General features: G+C 31.5%; 1 protein-coding gene across 8 annotated transcripts in view; it reads left to right on the top strand.

Annotated features, from left to right (window-relative positions):
• LOC134685397 (peregrin-like) overlaps positions 1 to 12,087 on the top strand; it is a 29,754-nt gene extending 17,667 nt beyond the window's left edge. For 2 of the 8 annotated variants that reach the window (XM_063545131.1, XM_063545141.1), the window contains 7 exons: positions 541 to 762; positions 2,237 to 2,842; positions 4,286 to 4,372; positions 7,094 to 7,483; positions 9,040 to 9,146; positions 9,450 to 9,592; positions 10,239 to 12,087. In XM_063545131.1, coding sequence (XP_063401201.1) covers positions 541 to 762; positions 2,237 to 2,842; positions 4,286 to 4,372; positions 7,094 to 7,483; positions 9,040 to 9,146; positions 9,450 to 9,592; positions 10,239 to 10,437 — 1,754 coding nt within the window. In that variant the 3' untranslated portion in view covers positions 10,438 to 12,087. Of the gene's footprint in view, positions 1 to 540; positions 763 to 2,236; positions 2,843 to 4,285; positions 4,373 to 6,629; positions 7,484 to 8,727; positions 8,793 to 9,039; positions 9,147 to 9,449; positions 9,593 to 10,238 lie in introns of those variants that run through there. The other 6 variants (XR_010101295.1, XR_010101296.1, XR_010101297.1 and 3 more) reach the window with 6 other exon arrangements.
• Positions 12,088 to 18,076: the final 5,989 nt, after the last annotated feature.

Raw genomic sequence — 18,076 nt, forward strand, 5'->3', positions numbered from 1 at the left:
GATAACAGCAAGTGAGTATGTTTTTCAGCACTTGTGTGGAAACAAGCCGTAGCTCTTCTGCTCTGAGATTTGTTTCTCAATAAGCCTGTGAAAAATTCTTCAATAGAAGTTGAAATTACAAGTCAATAATGAGAGACACTGGCTCAACAATTTATTGCAAACCAATTTTCTGCAATAATGAGTATTTACTGTAATGCTTAATCTTTTGATTAGATATTTAGTAGAAACTGATAGTCATGTCAGAAGAAGTTAGAAATTAAGTTCTTTTGCATTCCAATTAGGAATTAACAGTTTATGTACCCTCAGAATGTTTATCTAGTACAAAGCAGGGGTAACGCTACAGACATTAAACTTGACCATGATATTATCCTAAATGTGCATGTTATATCATTCAATCAAACAAAGCAGCTTTACCTAGCCTTATTTTGATTATTGTGAAAATATTCCACAATGAATGAAATGTAAAGCTTAAAGGAAAACTTAGGCAAGACATTACATTCATTTCTGGTCACACTTTCATCTTAACATCTTTTTTCTTAGGAACAGATGATGATTCTGCTGAAGATGAAAGTCGGCCAGCTACACCACAACCTCAACCTCGTAACATTAGATCATCTTCAGGGTGTAAACCAGAGAAGACTCCATCAGGTCGAGGAACTCCAGGCAGAGGAAGAGGTAGAGGGAGGGGTAGGGGCCGTGGAAGAAGAGCTAGTCATAGTAGAAGTGAATCTGAATCTGAACATCCTTTACCAGGACATTTAGGTAAAGCAGGAATGTGCATATAATCCAAGGTTATCATATATAAAGTGAAATACTCCTTATATTAGTTTTCAAAACAACTGTTAAAAAATTTCAACACAGCTGTCAACAAAAATTCTAAAAAAGAATTGCTAAAATCTTGAATTGCATAAAATCAATCAAGAGTATTGCTTGTGGTATAAATTTTAATCTTAAAACAGAAAGAATGCCAAATGGTGACTCCCTCAAAAGAAAGAGATCTTGAACCTCAGTGAAAATTATTAACAATTTAGTTTATAGTTTAAAATTCTGAGATATTTTGTAACATAACAGAAGTTTAAAAGATTCTGCTATAATTTGAATGAGTCCAAAACTGAACAGTTAAATCATCCCTTTTTGTCGAGCCTTCGACTTTAGTCGAAAAAGCGAGACTAAGCGATCCTACATTCCATCGTCGTCGGCGGCGTCAACAAATATTCACTCTGTGGTTAAAGTTTTTGAAATTTTAATAACTGTCTTAAACTATACTGGATTTCTACCAAACTTTGACAGAAGCTTGTTTATGATCATAAGATAGTATCCAGAAGTAAATTTTGTAAAAATAAAATTCCATTTTTCCGTATTTTACTATAAATGGACTTATTTTTTTCTGCGGGGAAACAAAACATTCACTCTGTGGTTAAAGTTTTTAGAATTTTAATAACTTTCTCAAACTATCCTGGGTTTGTACCAAACTTGGACAGAAGCTTGTTTATGATCATACGATAATGTCCAGAAGAAAATTTTGTAAAAATGAAATTCCATTTTTTCCGTATTTTACTTATAAATGGACTTAGTTTTTTTCTGCGGGGAAACATTACATTCACTCTGTGCTTAAAGTTTTTAGAATTTTAATAACTTTCTTAAACTATCCTGGGTTTGTACCAAACTGGGACAGAAGCTTGTTTATGATCATAAGATAGTATCCAGAAGTAAATTTTGTAAATAAATAAATCCATTTTTTCCATATTTTACTTTTAAATGGACTTAGTTTTTCTGCGGGGAACCATTACATTCACTCTGTGGTTAAAGTTTTTAAAATTTTAATAACTTTCTTAAACTATCCTGGGTTTATACCAAACTGGGATAGAAGCTTATTTATGATCATAAGATTGTATCAAGAAGTAAAGTTTGTAAAAAGATTACTCCGTTTTTTTCTGTAATTTACTTTTAGATGGACTTAGATTTTCTTACAATCATAAAATAGTAACAAGAGGAATATTTTTATTGGTTTTTTTCCTCATTGTTGTTGAACCTGCGATTTGCAGCAAAAAATAGGCGAGACACTGGGTTCCGCGGAACCCTTACAAATTTTTTCAATGCAAAATTAGGTCCTAAAAAAAATTATATAACAGATTTTCAGACCTTGCAAAATGAAAAAAAGGTTCAAATATAAGTATTGATTATAACACCACTTTATTATACACTTTTATTTTACCTTGGAGTGTATATATTTTAGAAAAAAGACGATCATCTGATAGTTCCCGTACAACAGAATCATCAACTTCATCATCAAAAACTGAGGAAAGTGGCTCATCATTAACCACACCAGCAGGTGTAAATAGACGAACTAAGGTGCTATTCAGCAAAAAAGGTTTTAATTCAAAAAACAATTCACGGTGTTCTAGTCCAGTAACCACACCTAATACACCACCTATCAGTACTCCTACAAGTAAGAAGCCAGGCAGGCCACCGAAATCCAAAAAAGTACCTACAGACTCTACAGAATCCCCTCAACCACCTGTACTAGAACCAATGAATATAACATCACCGAGGCTGAGAGGTCCAGGTAGTCCTGCAGCCAGAAAGAGATCTGCTAGTGCTTTAGCATCTCCTGATCGGGATTTACGACCATCTCCACCGAAAAGGACTAGTTCTATGGTTGAACCTATATCTCAATTTGCAGATCCTCCTGATCTAACAAAAAAAGACAGTTTCATGAGATATCGAGGACCAGATAATTTAAGAAGTTCGTCAGAATCTGAAAGTTCATCTGTGATAAGTTCTAGTGACGATTCATTATCGGAAAGTTCAAGTGGTTCATCCAGTAGCAATAGTAGATCAGGTAAGACTCCAGGCTTTGCTGTCACTAGTGATGGTAACTAGATTTAAGAAAAACAACATTATTGTTCAACTGTAGAAAAATTGTATCAAATATTTGAATTGGAATACCTATTGAGTTTTATATACATGGTACAAGTATAATTGTCTGTTAATAAAGTTTAATTTCCTGGAAGTGACGTTTTCACAGATAACAGACTTTATTTATTTCTGTAACTGGTAGCATTTACACTGTATTATTATACTTGTTTTTTTATCTTAATAAAAAGTATTCACTTGCAAATTGATAGTTGTACAATGCTATTTCTCTGTGATTTTCATTCACTTTCAAAACTATCCTGCACACACCTCCAAGAAATGTTTGGTACAATGTTTTGAATTACAGTTTTTGAGTTTTGTTCTATTTATATCCTAGAACCAGTGTTTATATCTGCATACATGTACTAAGTTTTGTACTTGGAAGCACTTTTTGTATAATGGGCATTTTGCTTTAAATAATGCACCAAGCTATTTATTTTGTTTGGCTAGCTTTTTTGAACACTTAATTTTTGCTTGCTTTTTGTATATCTAATGAACCTTCAACTTCATAAGTTCCTTTATGCGCTTCCCAAATGTAAATCTGTTCTTTTTTCAAAATATTATTTTATGTTTTAAAAAACTCAGATCGAGTCTTTTGGTAAAATCGTTGTCTAGCTGTTATTTTTTTCTCATGTTCATATGTTTAATTCATAGCTTAATACTATACAATATTGACAGTTTCTTAATGTTTGATATTAGTAGCATCACATAAAAGCATTTTTTTTCATATTCAGCATGTTCAGCAAAATGAAAAGAGAGAGAAAAAATGCATCCTGTTATTACTGACCCATGTTGTGATTTTATTCATTTCTACCATTTCAAAGCGAACTAAAACACATGCTGTTTCTTTGGTCAGATACAATTTAAGATAATTGTGATTTGGGATTAAACATTTTTGAGTAAGTGATAAATTGCTATCACTAGACATAATAGATTTTCTTTTGCTTTATATATTTTCCTTTCTTGAAAAATGAAACATAAGAATGTTTAAAAAATAAAATGACAGTGCTTTCTTTTATCATTTTCTGATGGCAATTATTGGTGTTGAATCAAGTCAGGAATTACAACAAATCTTCAAAGTGAAAAAGATTGAAGATTACATTACTTTATATCATTAGGCCAAAATTCTGAAGTATTTTATAGGTTTTTGCACACATTTTATTCATAGAACTGTAATTCACAGTAGATATTTTTAGTTTAGTAAAAATATAGTGCTTTTACAAGTAAAACTTAATTATAAATTAATAGTATACTTGAATTAAATGTTAATACACATAAAGTGCTTGGTAGAAGTTGAAGAATCATTAAAATTTAATTGTTGCCTGATTGATGCTTGATGGCTGCTTTATTTTTGTTTATACGTGGATAGATCAAAATTCAAATGGCTTACCAAAGTTGTCTGAGGATGGTGGCACAGAAAGTGACGGATCTAATTCTCCAAGCTCAGCGAAATATGGTAAGACATTTTTTGGATAGAGTTTTCTTGGTGTGATTGTTGGTGAAAAGCGTACGTGCTATCATCATTGTCATTCACATCATTAATTCATCAAGTTTATTGAAGATATAGGTGTTCATACTTTAATACGGTAAATAATAAGGGTACCATAACGGTTGGTTTTAGTCTGAAGTTAAGTCATAGTGTAATAAATGAGAGGAGATTAAATCAACACATTTGAAGCTATTTCATTGCTTGTACTATTCACACCTTTAATAAAATAAAGACATCATAATCTGTTTGTAGATTGCTTTGCATGGGGTTTTAGTTGTTTAACCAGCTTTTCCTGAGTAGACATTTATTGTCTAAATGTATCATGCATTACTGTTTTTATTGCCAGAATTACATTGTGAGATTACAATCTGGCAGTAGCATCAACTTTGTATAAAGCTTTATATTTTAGAGGGTAGTAGACCTTGATGCTTCATTTTTATGCCCCACCTACGATAGTAGAAGGGCATTATGTTTTCTGGTCTGTGCCTCATTTCGTTTGTTCGTCCGTTCATCCCGCTTCAGGTTAAAGTTTTTGGTCAAGGTAGTTTTTGATGAAGTTGAAGTCCAATCAACTTGAAACTTAGTACACATGTTCCCTATGATATAATCTTTCTAAATTTAATGCCAAATTAAAGTATTGACCCCAATTTCACGGTCCACTGAACATGTAAAATGATAGTGCTAGTTTTGCAGCCGTGTACTATGGACACATTCTAGTTTGTATGCAGATGTCTAGTGTTACAAAGTTTCTGATTTTTTGCTTCCCATTATCCATGACCTCATTTTCATAGATCAGAAACTGATTAAAGTGGGTTTTTTTCCATTGTGATTTGAATTTTTCACTTATAAGTAATAAGATAACAATATTTGGTATACATATTGGTTCCTTGTCTAGCTCTTCATGTCTGTCACTTGATCTCCACCTCATTTTATGAATCAGTGAATAGATCTTCTCAGATGCTATATGTAGTACTAGTAGGTTAAATATATGTGGTGTATATAATTATTATGAGTTGTACATACATGTCAGTCTGGTAGGTCATCTGACCTTGACCTCATTTTCATGCTTCATGTGTAAATAATAAGTTTTTGTTTGGGTCTGCTTTTCGGTGTGTGGAACATTTATAAGGTGCACATGGTCTGTATGCAGAGTGTATGGCAAGTTTTTTTTTACTTCAACCTTATTTTCATGGATTATTGATCATGTGAAGTTTATGTGATACTTGTAGTTAAAACTTCTTGAAGGCTTTCAACATTAAATTAATTATGGTCAGTAAAGCAGACAAGACGTTTCAGTGTGTGCACTCTCGGTACATTGTATAGATCATTAAAAGACGACTTGTTGTTTCAAATTACATGTACTGAAAGAAAAGTTTACCCTTGAAGAAAACAAAAGCCAATTGCTTGTATTTAGCATTTATTTAACTTGATTTGTTAATTTTATTTGCATGTTTTGCTTTTGATGTTGCTCTAAATTGGTTCAAGTATTTAAAATTTAAATGAAGGTACATATGTTATTTGACAACTAGAACAATTATATACTGTATTGTATACTCTAGTAAGTGTGCAACTGTTTTATATTTTTGAAATATGATCTCGTACTTATATTCTTAAACTAAAATTATACAGATGAATTGATTAAAATAATTAATCAAGGTTTTTCTGTGGATTATATATATAATATTTTAATATGTATGTGCCTAATACTGGTTTTAACTTTGCTGATTAAATGTGAAAGGATTGTGTATAAATATGTGTATAAATATATAATATTACACTTACAATATGTTGCATGAGTTTAGTAACATACTATCATGTGTGTCCTAATATACTGGATGAGTTATAATATAACCTCTATGATTCTGTGTAAAGTTTTTTAAAAAAAGTTCAAAAGTACAAAATAAACAAGGTTACAAGTTAGTTTTAAGTAGTTTGCAAATTTAATTAATAAACTATTTTGGTCTTAAGGTCAAACCAAATACCATATTTATTTGCTGTTAATTTTACTTGTAATTCAAATTTGGAAGTGTTTATTTTTTTTAGAATTCCTGATATTTATGAGTTTATTTTTTTCTTTCGCTAGAAATTGATATTACAAATCATTACGGTTATTTATATGTCCTTTTAGTTTTGAATTAGTATAGAAACCATATGTGTATATGATTGCTAACACAATGACTATGTATATTGATAACCAGCACCTTGTTTCATTTTCTCCTTGCAGTGCTTTCCCAAGCTAGTGATAGACAGCTGTTACCAGAAGATATCAAATAATCCGAAATTTATGCCAGCAAAAATGTTTGATAGAAATTTTAAGAAAAGTGATATTTTCTATGAGCAAGCTGGCTGATCCTTCAATAAGAAAATCTCCTTGTTAGTGCTCTTGACTTTTGTGCAATAAATTTGTGTCATTTATTATAAAATGGCTTATTTGGTGCTGTTTTTTTTATATTTAAAAAATATTTGTATGAATATTAAAATCAGAGCACCCAAACTTGGATGTTTTCTTTGTAACTGGGAAATCACTGCTTTGCAAATGTATATTTTATAATATAAATTCAGGGAGAAATATTTTTATTTATCTTTGTTGATTTTCTTTTTATAATGTTTGAATTAATTTGTTTCATTTGATAAAAGCAGTGATTAAAATTGTTGAATGTATTTCTCCTTGTGTGGTACTAATTGTAGCAACCATAATAACCTCAGCTTCAAAGGCAGTTGGTGAATCTAGCTTGCATGAATGTTTAACTTTCCCTGCATGCACAAATAGAACCAGCCAGCATGTTAAGCTTGCTTGTGAAGCAGAATATGCGGAAATTTTTCTTTCGGATGATAAGAACTCTTGTCTGAAAAACAATAAAATTAAAAAAGTTGTGAATTCATCTGAACCTTTTGTTAGAATAAATCAAAGTCATGTGGCAAAAATTTCTTCTGTCATACCTATGGTCCAGCAAAAAAGAAATAAATCTGCACCAGAAACAGAAATGAAGCACTGTGAATCAACCAATGTATTGAGACATAAAATCAACAGCGTTACAGAAATGTTGGAATGTCTCCGTGATGACAGAAATGAGATAGGTATAGACATACTTTGGCATGCTTTTACTCAGGTTGTTAGCTTGTGTTTTGTTTGTTGTGGGTTTTAAACTTTTTAATTAAATTTTGTTGATCAAAGTATTAAAACATTCTGTACTAATTATGTATGTTTAAGAGAGAGAGATAGATAGAGGATTTTAAGATGAGTACCAAAATATAGATTATTTGGAAAGCAGTTATTACACTGGACAGCGAAGTTAGCTCTTTTTTGTTAATGTTTTATGGAACATTTAATAGGAAGTTCTTGAATTCTGTCAAATTGTTATTATCATTTATTGAAAGAAAGGTCATCAAATTCACAGAATATTACAAGCACTCATTTCATAAGCTGCGGAACCGTAGCTTTTATGTTATTTTTTGATTATTTGCGGATCATAGAGATATGGATTTTCCCTATTTCAAAACGGACCGCAAATAGCCAAAAAATAACTAAGTACCTAAGAGCTACGGTTCCTCAGCTATCATTTAATCAATGTATTGTAAAATAGAAATTTTTTGATACTTTTTATTATTGTGACATTTGTGAGAGAATTTTTATCTCTTTAATCAAAAGTTCTGTTTTAAAATTTTGAATGAACTATTTGTATGCAGGATTTCCTGAAATTTTATAGGATGATCTCACTTTGACAATGATTAAATGTAAACAATCATTTCTGAATTTGCAGTATATCAACATGCAACAGAACTTCAAAACTCAAACATGTATTGCAAACATTCATGGTTGGAAAATAGAAATTGCCCACCTGCTAGCATTAAAAGTTGGAAATTTGAATAGCTTGTCAAATTTAGAAATACTTTCAGATAAGGCATGTCAAATTTATACTGCAACCTGTTTGATTTCATTGATTTCTGTTGTATAATTATGAATAAAAATATCCCATTATTCATTTATATGTTTCCAATGCAGTTATAAATTGCCTGACTTATATAACAGCATGATGTTGCATGGTTAATGTTTATAAAGTAACAATATTTATTGCATGACTTGCTAATAACTGTGATAAACCTTTACTCCAGTAATCTTACAATGTTTTGTATCTTTGTAGTGGCTGTCAGTATTTCAGAAGTTGTCTCCCTGGAAAATACTTTTTTCTTGCATACAGACCATCATTCACTGTATAAAGAAAAAAGAATTTTGCCAAAAAGTTTAATGGGCAAAATATAATTAACCTAAGATTATGTTTTCTTGTTGATAGTTGTTTAAAGGTTTTCACTTGTCTTTTCAGAAATTGTAATAAACCAGTACTGTTCCATTTCAGTGCTAAGTAGTAATTGTACTCATATACTTCAGGTGAGAGCTGGTTAGCTTTGCTATTATTTCAAGTGTGATGCAGGAAGTTGTCTTGGAAGTTCCAGAAGAATGTCATTTTGATTTTTTTCTTTGTTCCTCATTCTGTTGATGACAAGACAATAGTTAGAAATATTTATCTTCGAAAGATACCATTATAATTCAGACAGAAGTATTAGTGTTTTAGTTGTTCGCTTTTAGACTTCAGTAAAATTATTTCAATCATCTAAATTCTTATTTTTCTCTTCAGGAAGGGCAAGAAGAAGTACAAGCTGTGATTCAGAAGAACTGATACCATTGGAGCCTCTTGATTTGGTTTGGGCTAAATGTAGAGGCTACCCATGGTACCCTGCTCTTGTAAGTTATTTGCAATATTTTTAAGCTTTGTTTGACAAATCAAAAACTACTCATAGTAAGTATGGTGATGTTTAGAGGCAGTTGAGGAAAATTGGTAGTTTTTATATAAAATAAACCCTCTTTTTTCATCATGCTTGAAGATATTTATATTTGTTTTATAGTTTATACCATGACAAGTCATAGATCAAGTAAGAATTTTGTTCCAGTGAAATTAATTTTTAACCAGTAGGTGACTATATATTGCCATGCAATACTCTCAGAATGCTTGTTCATTTTAACATGATTATGGTGTTTTTTTTACAGATAATAAATCCTAAAATGCCTAAGACTGGTTATTTCCATAATGGAGTTCCTATTCCTGTCCCACCAGAAGATGTTCTTCTTCTCCAGAGAAAGTATGATGAACATGTCTACCTCATACTCTTCTTTGATACAAAACGTACATGGTAGGTAACTATAACAAGTTATGGTTTATGAAAACATAACATACAATGATATGACAATATATAGTTACCATAACACACTGGTATATGATAATGTATAGATAACATTATACACATGGTATATGACGATATATACACCACACAGCACACACTGGTATATGACAATGTACAGACAACATAGGAGACATTGGTATATGATAGTGTATAGATAACATAACACACTTGTAGATGTTAATGAACAGATAACATAACACACTGGGTTATGATAATGCATAGATAACATAACACACATTTGTATATAAACTTGTATTTAAAACCTAACATTCATGATGGTATTTGTTAATGTATAGATTACATAACACACAATGATATATGAAAATGTAAATGTTATATGACAGGGCATAGATAACATAACACACAATTTCATATGATATCACTGCAAGCGGTCAACAAAACACGCATGATGTAAAAAAATAACCAAAAACATAATTGTAAATGATAACTAACACACACATAATGACATATCATAACATTACACACACACATGATGGTACATTGTATATGTATATGATAACACTGCTAATTATAACAATAATAAATTTATATATGGCTAGTGACTTGTACCATTTGATTTTTTTTTAAATTTTAGGCAGTGGCTTCCAAGAAACAAGTTAGAACCTTTAGGTGTAGACTCTGGCTTAGACAAAGCTAAATTATTAGAAAACAGAAAACCAAATGTGAGAAAGGCTGTGCAACGGGCTTACGAGAAAGCTATTTTACACCGGTGTAGTGTGACAGGAGAACCTAACCCTCTCTCGGGAGACTCAGAAATTGAAGATATTGAATGAAATCCTCTTTTCTTATTCTTGCTGTTATAAATTTTTCACTGACCAAATAATTCGCTCTTTTTGATAAATTATCTGGCATTATTGAAATGAATATGGTGAATTTCTTGTTCAATGAAACCTGTAGTTAAATTGATTTATTATAAATCCCAGGTTGGATATTTTTTTATTGAAAGCAGTTTGATTGTACTTGCAGTATTTTCTACAGTGTATGTAGGAAATTATTTTTATAAAACAGGCTGGTGTTTTCTTGAAAAGTTAGCTTCATGATTTTGACAGTCTTACTTTTTCTGTCTTACAGGTTGAAAAGATTTGTGTAAGAAATTTGTTTTGACTGCAATTCATCTGTTTATTTAGAGTAAAAACAAATAAATCATAGGGACACACACTGTTATGAAATTAAAAAAAGTCAATAGTTCAAAATGCTTTATAAAAATCTGTTAGGTTAATATAAAGTTTCACAGCATATTTAAATATAAATAATCAAAAACTTTGTTAAGTTACATCGTGCATCTTCAGAACGGCAGCATATGTTGGAAGGTTGAGACAATTTTAAGAAATTGGGAAAATTTTTAATTGTGAAGACTTTCATACTATTTGATTGTATACTTTAAATGATTAATTGTATACAAAAAAGAGTTATAAAATGTGTAAGAGGTTATTTTTGAAGAGTTTGAAGTTTTAAATTGTTTTAAATGTTGAGAGGTTTCCTATGTGTATATGTTTTAATGTTACAGTGTTGTTAGGTGCCAGGGTGATATAAACCTTTGTTTTTATATACTGTTAGATTTTATGGTATATATTTATTGTCAAGTTTAAATACTCTTTTGTTTTATAAAAGCTGACACTGTCATACATTATGGATAGACTAATGTTTTTATGTTTTTGAGAAATCTAAATATCTGTATATTGGATGAAATTTTGCAAGAGTGCTATTATTTATGCAATTTTTGTACAGATTCTCATTTAACTTATCAATAATTAGACCTAGTTAGATACTTAACTGTGATAGCATCCTTTAGAGAAGAAAATCCAGTTCTAGAAGAATAATTTGAAAACTAGGGTCTAGCAAATTGAACTGATGAAAAATCAGCAAGGCGAAGTATAGAAGTCTCTTCATTTAAAAAAAAACCAAAATAGTACAAGAAATATTTTGTTATTCTGTTCAGGCTAACTATTAAAAAAAACTATTTTCCAAATTGTGAGTTGTAAGGAGGTTTTTATATGGTTTTATTCTTACTAACTAAAACATATATTAAAAAAATGGGAAATGTTGTAAACCCACATATAGTGTTTGTTGCTACATGCTACATGTACTTGAATAAAATGTTACATTGTTGAATCAATTTAAGTGTGCAATTTAGTCTATTGATCTATTGTGATAATTGTTTATATTACAACGTAATAAGAATAAAAATAGACTATTTTGCATGTCAGATTTATTTTCATGAATTCTTGTAAACAAAACATGATTAATCTACTGCCAACATTTCATTTATCTCATTTGTCTCAATGATTTTTTGAAAATTCACAGTAAACAATTTATAAAGTTTCTACTTTCATTATTATTTGTAATTCATTGCCATATTTTGAAAATGATCAGTATTGTAAATACTCTGTTGTATCAACCATAATAAATTAACTTCCACTTTCTGATTGCTTAATTATTACTGTGCTTATTGTTTATGAAAAATCAATAACACTCCCTTCCATTTATCCCCAAAAAGGAAGGGAATAAAAACAGCAAACAAAGAAAGAATAAAAAAAACAAACAACCTTCAATCAAAAAGATAAAGCTTCTCAATATAAAAAATAGGATGTTGAATGATTGCCAATGAGTTTACTCTTCACAAGAGACCAAATGGCACAGAAATTATCAACTATAGGTCACTGTACAGGCTTCAACCATGAGAAATGTCTATACATCATAGTCAGCTATAGAAGGCACCTTAATGACAAATGTAAAACAATACAAACAAAAAAACTAATGTGCTAATTATATATGTACATAAAAAGAAAAAAAAAACAAATTAGAATAGAATGATATAAATAGAAATACATCTAACAAAATCGTGGACAGGTACTAGTACATGCCAACAACAAATAGACACTAAGTACAGATCTGAGAATTCTCACAGTTACTAAAAGCTAGTTCAAACCAATAACAACTAATAAAAAAAATCATGCATCTAAGACAAATTTATGAACAGTCAGAGAAAAACATTACCCTTTGCTATGCCAAAATACAGGTATGGTTGCTATTACCAAGATTTCCCAGAGACTAAACAATTTTGTATTTTTATGATTCAATATTATGCACGTTTTTCAACATAGAATAAAATATTTAGATATGCACAAATCTTTTACAGTATTCAACAACAGATGAAATGTTTACTGAAAAAGCAAAATGTACAGAAACGTCATCTTTTTGAAATTAGCAAATACAATATAATACAAATATCCATTTCTTAAAAAATGAAGAATAAGCATGGACTAATATCCAATTGTTCAAAATACTTGAGAAATTAAACAAATGCTCTATTATTCAACTTTTGACTATGCGAATTTAAGCATAAATGCAATTTTGGGTACTTCTTATTACAGAATTATTGATGGTTTGGAGGTCAGTTAAGACCAATTTTTCTTTCATTCATATGGATTCAAAATGAAATTGGTGAAACCATATACTAGTAGTAAAGATTGATACATCTACAAAATAAACACAATAAAAACTTGTCTGAATCTTCAATTAGTGTAGGTTAAAATAGGTGCAATTTGGGTACCCTCACGTTAGTTATTACTATTTGAGAGCAATGTTAATTTTATTTCTGAAAGTAGAAGACATGGATACTTCATATCTTGTATGCAGGTGCATTTGGTTGAGAATTTCCTGTCTCATATGTCACAGTCTTTGACCTAATTTTCATGTTTCACCGACAGGTTAAAAAAAAAATTGTCATTAAAATTAAGAGTAACACAATAACTATATTTGGTATATAATTATATGTCTGCCAGACAGGTTTCAACTGACCTTGACCTCATTTCATGGATCAGTCAGCAAGGTTACATGATTAGATGTGTTTTTCAAATACCATTAAGCAGTAGGTCAATAAAATCAGGTGTATCGAATAATTGTAATGGGTGCATGTCAGTCTGGCAGCTTTTATCTGACCTTCACCTCATTTTCTTGGTTTACTGGACAACGTTATTGTTTGTGTTTGGTCTGTTTTTTTCAAGTACTATAAGCAATAGTTCAACTATATTTGTTGTATGAAATGAATGTAAGGTGGTCATGTCCATCTAGCCTGTTTCATCCTGTCTTCATCTCAATTTCATGGATCAATGGTTTAATTTTTTGTGTGCTTTGGTTGGTTTTTGAAATGTAGATAAAATTTAGTTATGTTTGGTGTTTGGGACAATTGTAAGGTGTACATATATATTCCTTTTGTGGTTTATCTGACCTTGACCTGATTGTTCATTGTTAATTGGTCAATGATTAGTTTTTGTAATTTTGTCAGTTTATCAGATACTTTAAGCAATAGATCATCATCTACTATATTTGGTGAGTGAAATGATTGTAAGGTTTATATGTCTGTATGGCATTGTTCGTCTTACCTCATTATCACAGAACATTGATAGTGTTAGGTTTATTTGATACTTGTAGTATAACCTTCATGTAACAACATAAATTCAATAACCTGTAAGACACTTCACCATGTACACTCTGTTTATGACAGAGCTTGTCTTTGATTTAATAAATTTAACCTATAACAGTTCACAATAGTGTTGAAAGTTCCATTAATCACCAATCAATCAGTCAATCCTTCAGTATTGATAAACGCTTCACTTGCTTCCTGTGTTGTTTAGGTCTTCTTTGAAATGTAAAAATGTTAAAAAAAGTATCTGGAAGACCTCCATAAAGTCTGGCGAAAACTAGCATGCTGACAATGTCGACATTTTTGTTTTCAGATGCAATTGCAATCTCTGCTGTTCTGGGGAAAACAAGTATAGATATACTTGAGTCCTTGCAAAAGGAACCGTTCTTTGAGCCTTCATACTGTTGTTGTTACTGGCTGTAAGTTTGTAGATGGTATGGCAAGGAGTTCGTGTACTACTCTATAAAACATGATGGCTTTACATTTAGCTCTCCTTTCCTGCAATGTCTTCCAATTACAGCTTGTAGCATTGATGTTACGCTGCTTGTTCTTCTATAATCATTAAGTACAAATCGTGCGCATCGTCGTTGTTTGGTTTCTAATTTGTTTATATTGTCCTTGGTAACTGTATCCCAGATGGTGCTAGAGTATTCCATGGTCTTCCATGAGTGGTCTTACAAGCGTTTGAAAACATAAGGCTTTAGTTTTACTAGGACAGGTTTAGATGTTTTTTTGGAAGGAAAGCTCGGGTCGAGCTAGCTTTCTTTGCGATGTTGTCTATATGTTTGTTTCGACTCAATTTTTTGTGTATAGAGAGACCAAGATATTTGATTATATTTCGCCGAGTCAACCTCTTATAGGATATGGCCGTCGACTTGACTTTGATCAGGCTTATTTATTCCATCATAATAAGTAACATGGGCGAGACTTTATTTCAAAAACTCTCTTATGTTTTGATCACTAGCATATCTATGTCTTATCTAATCTGTCAAGGATCACCATGCAGAATTAAAGCAAAGATTATGCATGCTGAATGAATTTACTTGGTTCTGCTGTCGTTATCGTTTGAATACTGGATATGATTTGCAGTGGTTCAAGAATGTTATAACTATGGAATGCGAGCTTAACAAACTATATAAATACATGTAGTATTTTCCAGTTGTAAATACAAGAATATTCGTCAGTGAGACAGTAACCGAACGACACAAAAACTAAATAGACTTATGAGGTCAGCATAAGTCTTTAACAATAGACAGATTTTTATACAATAGCTAGACCATAAATCCGACCGAGTCTAGAATAGTTGCATGTAAATTATTTATCACAGTCTTACTCTATCACAGATGAGCAAGCAACATCAAGAGAAAATAAGAAAAAAAAGATACAAATAGACATCCCTGACGAGGTTCTTGACTTTCGACACACTTAAATGAGAATGTTAAAGAGAGCCAAAAGATACCAAAGGGACATACAAAGTAATCTGTCGAAAATAAAAGAAAACACCATGGAAACAAAAGAAAGGCAAATTAAAACAGTATACACTAAACAACTAGAAATCTCAAAACTGAGTACTTAGTAACATGAATCCCACCAAAACCCGGGGTGTTTTCGTGTACACCGGAATGGTAGGCTGATCCTGCTCCACATGTGGCACTCGTCGTTTTGCTCATGTAAGTACATACCCAGTGATAAGTCGTATTCGGTAGGTAACATTAGGAGGAAAAGAGGATAGGGTTGTAGTTCCGATTTGGACATGTCCATCGTCATCTGTGAAACAGTTGTCAGTGAAAAAATCGAAGGGACGATTTCAACTTCACCGCTTGGGACGCTTGGTTTGAATATTGTGAATAGCAATTCTCTTTCAAGGAAAGAAATCATGATCGATAGGAAATGTGATTCCTAGATATATAGTATCAAATGGGAGAGATATATAACCCTCATGCAGGCACTGCTGGGATAAAAATGAAAGTTCACAATTAGGAAGCTGAAATCACCTCTAAAGTTTTGTCGTAAAGTTTTGTTCTCAACCGGCCTAAATTACCCTGAATTAATCAGAGAGACTGCGACAACATCTAGCGGATTATACTTATTTGGTACTGCAACTAGTTGTGTTTATTTAAGACTTGAATGCCTCTTTTTGTTACTTCATTGTGGTGTAAAAGCATTGACCGAAGTACATTTTGTATGAAGCGCGGAAGCGCACGGTCATCGCTTTTACAACCCTAATGTAATTATTTCCTAAATATAGTAACATACCAAGGATTTGTATAGTAAGTTTACTCCATAGTCAGGGGTCCATTAAGGAGTGAAAATTCGTTTGACGTTTGTTTAACGATTTAAAAAGCTATCAATGTGTAATTTAGTTTGTGTTGCAGTATAAAAACAATATAAAACAATGTCATAAAAATAAAAAAAACTTTTTTTCGGTAAAACCTCGCTCTTTCCCAGTTTCTCAGCATCATACAAAAAAGTTTATATTTTTCTTTCATTGACCTTATATTGTATACATATTTTAGGCTCTACACCTTTTCCAGGATTTCATTTTAAATCCTTGGATGTAAGACTACTGATGCCTAACATCATTTAGGCGATAGAAGTACTGCCTAGCCGCGTTAGTTAATTGCCTAATTTCACTTATTGCCGCCAACGTATATAATATGGATATGATGTCAGGGTACTAACTATCTAACTACTTTGATAAGTGATATTAATAAGACAATAGCAGTGTTACTGTCATTACACATAAGATTAGGTAAACGTTTTCACGTCGGTATCCCGAGCCAAAATACGTGGTTGAATCCGAAGCCGTCGTGCCATTCACCTTTTTGAGCTAGTGCATGCACAATGGTAAGACAATCTGGATCTGATTCCCACGGAGGATTCTGCTCAGTAGGAATCGTCTCCAGATTGTTCTTACGAATTACAAAGCGTAATTCATCCTCGTGGTTCGAATCCCTCCCGGATTTCGGAACGGGAAACTCGGAGTGTTTTGGGTTATATTGGCAAAATGGCCAAGTTAAAAAGGAACGCTTTCGGATTCAGTGCATCAGTACTCTGTCAGTTGAAATTATAACATTATCATTATACAAAACGAAATCTTACATTCATTATCTGCAGTGCATGTCACAATAATGTTGGATAATTTATCACGGTTACCCTGCGAGATTTAAACATCCTGGCTTCATCGCAATTTTTGAACAGACCCGAAGTGGCAAAATAAACTGCACAAATGCTGGGAGGCTATTATAGTCCCAGATCATTCAGTTCGCCACTAGACACTTTTCGCTACTGTTTATATTGATTAGTGAAATGGGGATCCAATTCCGATATCTAGTCATAAAAAACTTAGTAATCAGGTTACATAACCAATGAAATCGTCAACCCTTCATCAAACATTATTTAATGTGCTGAAACTGAATAGCGGACACCTTGAAACTGTTCCAACTTGTAATTGAAATCTCAGAGAGTGTCACAATATTTAATTTGCCTTATAAAACAAATGGTCTTGCACTATAATATTGTGTCCCAGCAGGATAAGTTGTAAAAAAAAGGAGTATATTTTCCGTTATTTTTTAATCAGAAGTTGCGACTTGCACCGCATTGATTATTGTTGTAGTTATCTCTCAGTGTTAGTCATTTATTTTCGTTATTCGAGTCATTTATTTTTTACGTTATTCTTTACTTTTACACAATTATTCATTAAACAAGATTTTGCACCCAACTTTTCTTTATTGTTTTATTGTCCAATTTCTGTTTTTTTTACCTGTCTATTTTGAAATCCCAATCAAAACCCACTTGAAAAATTAATCAACTTCAAACATGAAGAAGATAGAGGAACCAGATGTGTTTTCTTTAAATATTTCGAAGTTGTTTCCTTCAAGGTTTTTTTTTACTAAATTTTAATAGTTTTTTTTACAAGAGTCATAATTTTCCACCAAATTAAATTATATAGATTTGTACAGGAATACAAATACTTTCTTTAGCAG

This window comes from Mytilus trossulus, chromosome 1 (assembly GCF_036588685.1).
Source record: "Mytilus trossulus isolate FHL-02 chromosome 1, PNRI_Mtr1.1.1.hap1, whole genome shotgun sequence".
NCBI classification, from domain to species: domain Eukaryota; kingdom Metazoa; phylum Mollusca; class Bivalvia; order Mytilida; family Mytilidae; genus Mytilus; species Mytilus trossulus.